We start from the raw sequence: 10808 nt of genomic DNA on the forward strand, positions 1-10808 counted from the left end.
TTGGTGAGAGGCCTGGTGGATCCAATGGAGCATCTAGGCCATATGACTCCCCGCCGTGTCGGATAATGACATCACCGTTTCCTGCCACCTCTCACAAGATCTACTCATGAAATCCGTGGAATCCGTACCATTCGATAGGCTGAATATAGGATTACTGCACTAATATTCCAAAGCACAATCTGATACTGTATGTCCAGTTCACTGTTTCTTTCGTCGTGATCTCGCGGGCCCAGAGGACCGTGTTGACTTTCGAGACGAGTCTGTTAGCTCTCCATGATCCGACGCAACCACACCAATGCAGTCCGGTACTCGTGTATCGGCCACCACCCAGCCACCCCGTCAAACTCTCGGCGTATCAACACGTTACTTTATTGACGCCTCATACGGCGCGCGTCGGCCGCCCGCTGCGCCGACCCGACGCGCACCGCCGGACAAAGTTCGGGCGCCGGCGGGACGCGAACCCTCGACCTCTCAGTCGCCGCGCGCGTGCCGCCGCAGTCGGTAGGACGGCGCCGCACCTGCCAGCGTCTGCCATTGCACATCTACATCCGGTCGGCGCGCGTGGCGCCCGCGCGCACATGTATAATATGGATCCCTCCGCCACACGGGTGCTCACAATATCGCTAATTATGCACGCGATTTATCAACAGAACTAAGAACCGCCTCTGGCAGCGTAAATCATCACTTCCCGTCGGCCAGGTCCGATTTCACACACCCCAAACAGGACCGCGCGAGAGCGCGCGCGCCAGCACGCTTCTGATGAGAGGCCCGCGCCGCGCGGCCCGCCCGCCGCAGCCGCGCGCATCTTGAGCCACACCTATGATATAGCATGTGCGCGAGTCGAAAGGCTCGCCCGCGTCCGCGCAGAAGCAAGCACCGCGCCGCTAAGCCTAGATCAGCGACACAATCGCGTTAGTAGCACTGGGGATTTGCACGTGGCTATGCGTATATGCGTGTGTCCGTCCGTTTATCTCTCTCTGTCTCCTCCGGGGTGTGGGTATGCGGTGCAGCGATCTTGTATGTATCTACATCACCGGTCTCGCGGTGGCAGCGCTGGCTGTGACCCGGTCCTCCAGCCGCGGCTCCTCAAATCTTGTTGACCTTTTCGCCAACGATGACGGGGTTGTTTTTGCGGATCTCGTGTTGTCCGTGCACGCGGTAGTCGAACGAGCAGTCGTGTTTGTCGCTGTAGCGGTGCAGCGAACAGAACAGGCCGTCACAGCGGCACGTGAATCCTGCCGGAGGGGGGGGGGGCACGGGTCAGATTCAGTCACCGCTGGGTCAGCGGGCTCCACAGTCTAACGAGGCACGCGAGGACACCCCACACTGCACTCAGTGACTCACACAGCAGTAAACGGACGGCGCCGATCGCGTGGCAAGGGTGGGGTTATCTAGCGCACATCGGGGTCATCAGAGTCAGACTTCCAGGTCCAATGGAGTCACGGAAGTCACACAGGGTCATCAAGGTCCCAGGGATCACAAGGGATTATCAGGGGTCACCTGGACTCCACGGTGAAGGACGGGTCAGGCTGCACGGTGCAGCACGGGTCGCCTGGCCCATCTAGAGTCACACATCGGTGAACAATGGGTAGCCAGGCTCACCGGAGTGAATGGGACCACACGACAAGCAGTCACAGGGTCATACGGAGTCATGTGAGGTCAAGGGAATGGCACAGGATCAGACGTGGTTACTAGTCATGGGTGTCATACGGGATCAAACATCGGGATCTAACGGAACACCGGGATCACACGAGGTCACAAGTGGCTGTAATAATCACGAGTCAAACACTGAAATCTGCCGGGGTCAATGGGGTCCCGCGGGGTCAGCAGGTCCACGAGGGCCACCGGGCGACACTCTGGCGTGGTGCCAGCCGCCGGCGTCACCGACCGGCAGTGGCGGCGGCCCTCGTCAGCTGACGAAACAAACAGCGCCCACCGCCGCGCCGCCGGCCAGGGGTCAGAGGGAAGCTCCAGGCGCGCCGGCGAGACATTCCATCCCGGGGGCCGACCGGGGAGTCGGTGCGTCACAGACGGGTGAGGCCGCGCCGATCGACAGGTGGCTCGCACGTGACGAGGAGGCGGCTATCGTCACATTCCGAAATAACGACCCTAGTGCAAGAACCGACACGGAGCTGGATTACACTTCACCGAACAGACTCCCGGCCTGAACGGTAAATGGCCGCAGGCGTTACACTGGTTATATCTTGGAACAAAGACGTGCAGATCGATGGTCACGTGTAATCCACACCGAACAAAACTGAGAACCGTGTCGGAAACGGCCGATGGAGGGATGGGAGGGGTCACAGAATACCAGGCCGGCACGCTCGTAATGAATCACAGGAGCAGCTAATGGTTCCAGCTACCGGACACCCGACCTCGGGTGCAGTGATGACACCGCCCCGAGCGGTGCGCCTCAGGTCGGACTGGTGACCGGCCACGGCGAGCACAGCGCTGCTGTGGTTTTGGTGTTGGACTGTGTTCTTTCGGACGTCTATTGAGACCATTTCAAGGCCGTGAGATGAGAGGACTAGTAGGGGACATTGCCCTGAGTCGACCAATGACTGCTGTACTGTAGCGGTCGAGTACATCCCGTTAGAACGAGATCCTTGGAAGAACATGATTCCTTTCCGCTCAAACGGTCGCCTTTGTGATACGCTCTCATCCGCTAGTCTGATGGGGCTAGTCTGTAAAAGGGAAGTGTGATCAAAGATGATGAAGGTTATCTTGAAGAATCTTGATGAATGTTTAGTCCTGAGTATAACGAATTACATCCAACTCACAGCCGGTGACTGAGGTTGCCCCAACTGCACCGTGCACCCACACATACATTTGTGAGCCGTTTCGGGACACGTCAGCAGGGGCAGGCCAGGGACCCCACCCCATGCCCCTGCCTCTCCGCGGGTGACTAGGGGCATGGGGGGGGAGGAGGCACGCCCGCCGAATGGTGGGGATTACCGTGCATGTGCTAGAATAACAGGGCGATCACAATCCCCTTCCCAATTCAGGATGATATGGCACCATGATACAGGGGCTGACGTACCCACTGTTCCAAGGACACCAACAAAGGATACAGACGAGATGAAACAACAGGAAATGACAACACAATACACTTCACCAGTGTGTTTGGCTCCTGACTCAGTGACCCACAAACAAACATGACTCAGCACTCGCACCTGTAGCTGATTATCACTAAAACCACGGATGTCCTACGCAGTAAGCCATCAAACACCATAGAACAACACAGCTCCAGAAGACATCACAACGTTACACTTCCGCACCCCCTGCCACCCAGTAGCCAAGAAGTACAGCGCGTCGGCACGTTCACTTACCGGTGAGGCCGACCTTCTTCCTGCAGACGTCGCAGCGGCTCTTCTTCTTCTTGGCAGCCGGGTCAGCGGGCGAGGCGGCCGCAGAATCGAGGCCCGACTCCGCCTGTGTAGGGACCTGACGGCGAGACACGAGCGGACACGGAGTCAGTGAGAGCAGCCCAGCGGATGCACGTCATGGGGGGGGAGGGGCACAGGAGGATACGAAGCATTTTGAAGCATGATCAAGATAGAGGATGACATAGTGTCAAGTCAGTGACAGACAGTGGCATAAACCGAGTCACAACAATGGTAAATGCGCCATTGACCTCAGTTATTTCAGGTGACAGATCACGTGACAGGGCGGGGGGGGGGGGGCAGAAGGCTATAGGTTAACACGTAACTGCGCGGCAGGCGGTGTCACCACAAGCTGCTAGCTACGGTATGTCATCAGCCGGAACAACGAAGCCAGCTTGCATGCCTAGCTTAGCCATGTTTGGCTCTGCTCTTGTAAAAGAATATACCAAAACAGCATGAGAAACACACTGCACCGCTAAAAGCATCGCATTATTAGGTTGTGTGATGTTTAGCTAAAACTAGTTACATACCTCAGTGACAAGTGACAAAACTGACACTCATGAACTGCGTCTCTAAAACTCAAGGCACATGAACCGCGCAGCCCACTGGTGGGCCCGTCACAAAGACAGTTCTCTCCTCGTCTCAGTGTTCGGCGTGCGTCTCACCTGTGCATCTGGCTGGGGCGAGGCGCTGGCGGCGGTGCTGGCCACGGCCGGCAGCACGGCCACCGTGGGCTGCGCCGTGCTGGTGCTACTGCTGGCCGCCAGCAGCGCGCTGGTCTCCTGCAGTACCTGGCTCAGCGGCGCGCCCGAGCCGGACGACTGGCCTGAGGAGAGGGGAGAGGTGTCATGGTGAGTAGCGCCCGAGCCGGACGACTGGCCTGAGGAGAGGGGGACAGGTGTCATGGTGAGTAGCGCCCAAGCCGGACGACTGACCTGAGGACAGGAGAGAGGTGTCATGGTAAGTGGCGCCTGAGCCGGACGACTGACCTGAGGACAGGGGAGAGGTGTCCTGGTAAGTGGCGCCTGAGCCGGGCGACTGGCCTGAGGATACACGGAGAGGTGTAATGATGAGTAGCGCCCGAGCCGGACGACTGGCCTGAGGAGAGGTGTCATGGTTGGTGCGCCCGAGCCGGACGACTGGCCTGCGGATAGGGGAGAGGTGTCATGGTGAGTAGCGCCCGGGCCGGACGACTGGCCTGAGGAGAGGGGGAGAGGTGTCATGGTAAGCGGCGCCCGAGCCGGACGACTGGCCTGAGGAGAGGGGGAGAGAGGTGTCATTGTAAGCGGTGCCCGAGCCGGACGACTGGCCTGAGGAGAGGGGGAGAGAGGTGTCATGGTTGGTGCGCCCGAGCCGGACGACTGGCCTGAGGAGAGAAGGAGAGGTGTCATGGTTGGTGCGCCCGAACCGGACGACTGGCCTGCGGATAGGGGAGAGGTGTCATGGTGAGTAGCGCCCGGGCCGGACGACTGACCTAAGGATACAGAGAGATGTGTCCATTGTGTCATGGTCGGCGCGCCCGAACCAGACGACTGACCCGCGGATACACGGAGAGGTGTCATGGTCGGCGCGTCCAAGCCGGACGACTGGCCTGAGGAGAGGGGAGAGGTGTCATGGTGAGGACTGGCTGCACGGTGGCGCGAGTGATGATACATCCACAGTGAGACAGTTGTTATAGTGACAGACTGCCGGCAGTCAAACGGCTATACGGGGTCACACCACAGATACGGCAGACGGTAAGCGACTTGGGCGCACACAACAGTGGGCAAGTGATCTTCACGACATTCTGAGACACATAGACGGCGTCCACGACAGTCAGAAATCCACAAATGGGGAAAGGATCTTCATTCTCCACATCTATCAAGGACAAAGGCCAATCCAGGAAGATTCAGATTGTAGCTGTAGTAGCGGTACCCAAGTCGTGCAAGCCGCTTCAATCCTAAATGCAGTTTAACTAGCTTCGGAGTTCTTGGGTGTCTTTACTGATATGAATGTAGCTGAACGCCGTCCTAGCCTCGATCTAAATGAAAATAAACGAAATAAATGATAAACCAGTGACGAAATCCCCTCTCCGTTATGTATCGGAGACCGGCCACGCAGCTCCCCGCTCGAGTAATCCACACCATCCCACACGCCGCATCTCGCCGCCATACCGCTTCAGTTTGAGCCCACGCCGGACGGCCGCGCCAACAAAAACGCACATTCCGCCGCGGCGCATTCACAATCAGCTGCGGACCCCTCCGGCCGGCCCAAATGGCAGGGGAGGAGGGAAGAACGGTGTGATGAATGGCACCAGCCATCCGGCTCCCCTCCGCCGGCACTTGACGCCCCAACGCCGACCGCAGTGGCGGGCGGGAGCGGGGCTGATCGCTGCATTCAGAGGCTGGGAGGACCAGAACAAACCAGCCAGCAACAGCCAGAACACGCGGAGGCATTGGCTAATGCAAAGTATCAAGCCTACATAAAAATAAAATATGCCAATTATCAAACCGTTACTCTTATCACCCTATCACAACCTTCAACCGTGCTTTCAATCACCCCCCGGTCACTTTTCGTGTCCGCACTGCGCTCACGCCAAGGTCCCCTGTGTTTGAAGAACAGATAAAGCCACCAACCATTGCACGAACAAAGGCCAACGACCGTTTCTTCGCAAGGTAGCCAAGTCCAATGTGGTAACCATGGCAACGCTGCACGCGCCGCACAAAGCGCCTAGCTTCCGAGCAATTCCAGCTCAGTGGGGAGGGGTAGATGAATGAAGCCAGCCCGGTCCAGTGTCTGGTGGCGGCCGACTGCGCAGCGGACAGACCCCCCCCCCCCCCGCTCCGCCCTCCCTCCCCGGCCGAGCCGCCCGACAGTGGGAGCTCGTGTTCCGTAACACGGGCCACGGCAGACCCTCAGTGAGGCAATGACTGTGCACAGTGTAATGGTCTCCCCGCAACAGTACACCAGCGTGTCCTCTCACGGGAGCCTGTCGCCATACTGTGACGTCACATCGTCCATGTATGACGTAAGCGATCGCAGTGGACTCGGCCAGCTGCGCACGGTCCCAAGCTGAACTCAGCAAAAACGGCGACAGGACCCGCAGCAGTTCACATTTCCTCAATAACAGCCAGTCAAGGACAGGGGGTGTTTTCACCGCAGGAAAATCGCCTGCAGTCCGCACCGACTGCGGTGCAGCTGATCAATTATTCTCACCCTTACCAAGATGACTCATCCCGAGAAATGGCATCAACCCGTAGTTTAGAACAATGTGGTCGTCCACAGTGATTCAAACGATCTCAACAGGTATCCCAAGTTCCTTCGAGGTGGAAAATTATTTCCAACATGGCCGACCTTCTAGATCCGTGTCGTTCATTACACACGTACGGATGAAGCCGCTCGATCTGCCACTCAACGTGCCAAACATAATACGAACAATCACGTGGCCACACGTCGAGGTAATGACATTTCTCACGTGATGCAGCGTTTTGCCAATATCGCGGCGGCGCACTCGGGCGCCGACACGAGACGGTTGGCCGGTCAGAGTTCAGCAGGCGCCGCCAGCTTCATCGGCTGTTTACACAATCAGTCGCGCAGTAGTCAGGCCCTACCGCAGCCATCACGCCACACTCGCCGGGTGACGTCACGCGCCGTGTATGACGTCACACCACACGCGCCGTCCGCTCTCCGCGCACGCACCGGGCGAGTGGCGACCCACATATGGCCGGCATCGGGAACGTCGCTGCCAGCGCACTGCGACCTTCACAAACAGAGCCGGGGGTCGCCAGTTGGACCACGGCCGCCACGAGCGGCGCCAGCTCACGGCGCCGTCGGAGCCTCTCGTCTGGCTGACGCGGCCCGCTGGCCCTCAGGGGCCTCCCGGCAGAGTGCGTGCCGACTCCCGACAGAGTGCGCGCCGCCCCCTCTCTCACCAGAGGTCTACGCACGAACCCACGAGCGAGCGGGCGACCGGGCGGGCAGCTACTGATTTCACAACGCCCAGTCAAGGTCGGGTAAGGCGGGCGCTGAGCGAGGCAAGGCCGGCAGACGCGGCACCGACCCACCGGCCGACACGCAGACGAACAATGGCCGGCCGCCGAGCGGTGTCGCACCGACCGCTGCCCCCCCCCCCCCCAGGGAGGAGAGGGGGGGGGGCGACACGTGCCGAGCTGAGCAACCCGGGCAGCGGTGGCGGAGCAATGACCTTGTCCTGGCAGCTGTTCGGAGGGAAGAGGCGAGAAACCGGAAACCCGAGCCTTCACTTTGTGCCGACTTCGCTGGTGTTCTATTCCACACGCCGGCGGATATTTCTTTACAATGTATCCAAGAAAAACGTCTTATCTATCGTTGTCACTCAACACAGGCAGATCAGTAAGTTAGTTGAAAAGAAAGGGGAATTGACTGACTAGGATCCTGCCTGTTCACACAATAGACCAAGAAGACACAAGGAACAATCACAAGTACACATTGTCCCAGCCCTGTGGAATCGTTAAAAAAACGCTCTGTCATACACACATACAGTACGCACGGTACAAGGAGCTCAAAGAACTTCGACACACATGAGTGGAGAGCAGCTGATAACATCCACGGGAAAAGTGGACACTCATATCCTTCCCAGCATCATGTTCAGTAAACATCAAATCCTCGCTATCAGCACCTGGCCACTGCAGATGCGCCAGCCGGCGGTGGCACCAGGCTGCCGCGGCAGCTGCACTTACCCTGCTGCGCCTTATCCGCCTGGTTCTTGGCGATGTCCTTGTGGCACTTGGAGCAGAGTCCGTCGAAGGACGGGCTGCCGTAGAAGCCGCAGCCGTTGCCGCACAGCTGCGGTGCCGAGTGCATCTGGTTCTGCTCCTGGTCCATGGCTGTGGCTCGCGCCGGCCGGTGGCCTCTCTCTCAGGGTCCGCGCGCCGCCTCTCCGGGCCCGCTCAGACGCGCTGCTGCTGCTGCTGCTGCTGCTGCTGGTGCTGCTGCTGCTGCTGCTGCTGGTGCTGGTTACTGGAGCACAGGCCGCCACTGGCGAGGCCGCTGACGCGGTCGCCGGTGCGCCGCTGCAACATCCAGAACACACACTGTTAGAATGTGGGCATGTAAACACTACACAGCAGTGCGGCTCCATCGGCTGCACCATTTTGATAAGTCCAGCATGGCTGTGACTCTCAAGTCAAAACCCAGCCTGGCATTGACTGTTTGCCATGAGTAAGAGCTTTTAGCTGTCAAGGATGATGATAAAATGAAAGTAGAACTACAAATGTGTAATCAGATATATTGATAATCACTGAGAGGAGACAGATAATAAGCTTCAAAAAGTCTTTTCTACCTGCCCTACCATCACATTTGAGGTCCATTGGATGCTTTAGCAGATGTAGAGGGAGGAAAAATATTTAGTCAGTTTTACCAATGCATAGGCACATTCCTATATTGCAGACATTGGCTAGTTGGAACAACTTGCATAATGCTCCTGATGGTAGTTCCTTGCCTCCCTAATGCTGACACACCTTTAGGTATAACATTCATTGGGTACTGCAGTTTTAGGTCACACTTTTGTATCTCCTAACTTCAGACAAGATCAGAAATTTCTTATGCATGATGATAACTGACAGGAAGGTACCTGTCAGTCCTTTCAAAATGGAAAATCCTATGATTTGCAGTGGAGGAATAGCATCATTATAGCAGTTTTTGGCCAAAGTAAAGAGAAGACACCTTAAGACAGCATCAGCTAACTACCCTGAATAGTGAAATATGATAACAATGCCAGGATCAGGATCAGGATAGGTTTACACCAAAGCAGCAGTACACCACTAGGCAGCATCATTTGAGATGAGCTTCACCATCCAGCTAGTGGATTATAGGAACCAGTTAATTATGTGATTCTCAAACAATGGAGATGCTTACAACAGATGGGTCTGCTATAGAAGCTGTCAACAACACCCTTGAAGAACTGCAGGAATTGAAAAATAAAACATAAAAGGAAAGACACCTCTTTCTTACCCTGAAAAGGAACACAACACATCAATATACAATATTTTTACACAACATATTTATGAATTACACTCAACTACCCACAAAGTCGGGTAAGGTTAGGTTGCATTAGGTAAGGTAAGGTAGGTAAGGTATGGTATGGTATGGTAAGGCAAGGGTGAGTTAGGTTAGGTTATGTTTTAGCATTTCTGCTTTTAATGCACCTGTTTTTAGTGGTAAATGATATGCATGGACAATTTTCCAAATGGTTTGTGACAATATGGTCTGCTATTATCTAATTTTTAGCACGATTTAGCAAAAGGTGATTCACATTTCACACCAATCGGTGGGAAACTCAAATCATCAAGGGAAAATCAAAATGTATTAAGACATGGTTAAATCATCAAAATGTAACAATTACAATAGGCCAAAACAAAGTACACAGCACAACTTAACTGCCACGAGGAAAACAGTGTATATGAGAAACATTAGAACCATTTTAGCTGTAAATTTAGATAGGTTTCGCAAACAATACATTGTTGGGACAAAGAGCTGATATTTGAAGGTCACTCAGGTCTACATGAACACCTCATTGTTCTGTTTTTTTTTTTACTAGTCAGTTCATTCATCTTAAACAGTACCTGCAACAGACCATAGTGCCAGTATTCAAGATCATTTGAAGTTAGTTACAGTCGACAGAAAAATGTGCAATACAGCCAGAAAACAGGACTGAGGAACATGGCCGTCGCTTACCTGGCACTGTGGACGATTATAGACGTAGGACGGAGAAAACAGCCGTCACCGACTTCTGAGAACAAATTGAGGCAGCATGGAATTTCGCATGAGCGTTGCCGATGTCAAGTGAACATTAAAACAATTTATCTATCAGCCTAGCAGCTTTCACCGTTTCGCCAGAGGCAGTACACACACACTTCCTCTCTCGCATACCACAGCTTCACTGATGCAGGCCCATGTCGTCCCCTATCTCTCTGCGTGTCCACTAACACGAATGACGTCACGCATGTGGGCGGAGCTATGGGCGGAGCCTAACGCACGCGGCAGTCCAAGCCGCCATATTTGAATTTATATTTTAATAGAATCTTGCCGATATTTTGGGTGAAGTCAATTTATATGGATAGCTTGGTGACAGTTTAGCTATACGAATAATAATTTATTATGGATGTGCGTATATTCAGCTTGGAATTGCAATTAAAGTTCCGCACCGCATAGATTCGAACTCGGGACCTTTGGAATACTGCGCGGGTACGCTAACCACTACACTACCGCGACCGCGCGGCGGCCGGCGGCAGGGAGGCTGCGGAGACATGGGGGACATTTTACGCTTTTGTGAAAAAAGCAAAAGATTTAGCGAAAAACACGTAATAGATAACTTGCAGAAAATTGTCTGCTCTTTTAGATAAGATACTTAAGTTTGATATATCTTGTGCAGACTTCATTCTACAGTGCTTCGAAAATCGCTCATTT

General features: G+C 55.0%; 1 protein-coding gene across 1 annotated transcript; it reads right to left on the reverse strand.

The window, feature by feature from the left end:
* Nucleotides 1-353: 353 nt before the first annotated feature.
* On the reverse strand, nucleotides 354-10281 carry LOC122394515 (AN1-type zinc finger protein 5-like). The gene is made up of 6 exons (XM_043391426.1): nucleotides 10077-10281; nucleotides 8359-8413; nucleotides 8081-8328; nucleotides 4049-4209; nucleotides 3330-3444; nucleotides 354-1235 (listed from the first exon to the last, which is right to left on the reverse strand). Exons 3-6 carry the CDS (start codon nucleotides 8223-8225, stop codon nucleotides 1087-1089), a joined length of 570 nt encoding a protein of 189 aa, XP_043247361.1. The 5' UTR covers nucleotides 8226-8328; nucleotides 8359-8413; nucleotides 10077-10281; the 3' UTR covers nucleotides 354-1086.
* Between the last annotated feature and the right edge of the window lie 527 nt (nucleotides 10282-10808).

This window comes from Amphibalanus amphitrite, unplaced genomic scaffold (genome assembly GCF_019059575.1).
Source record: "Amphibalanus amphitrite isolate SeventyFive unplaced genomic scaffold, NRLGWU_Aamphi_draft 000596F_arrow, whole genome shotgun sequence".
In the NCBI taxonomy this organism is placed as follows: Eukaryota; Metazoa; Arthropoda; class Thecostraca; order Balanomorpha; family Balanidae; genus Amphibalanus; species Amphibalanus amphitrite.

What these genes read in the sequence shown, in the direction of transcription:
- LOC122394515 (XM_043391426.1), bottom strand. Translation starts at nt 8,225, where the DNA reads ATGGACCAGGAGCAGAACCAGATGCACTCGGCACCGCAGCTGTGCGGC. An exon ending in CGCCCCAGCCAGATGCACAG is followed by an intron (nt 3,445 to 4,048) that starts GTGAGACGCACG and finishes TCTCGCCGTCAG; the next exon opens with GTCCCTACACAGGCGGAGTC. An exon ending in GAAGAAGGTCGGCCTCACCG is followed by an intron (nt 1,236 to 3,329) that starts GTAAGTGAACGT and finishes CCCCTCCGGCAG; the next exon opens with GATTCACGTGCCGCTGTGAC.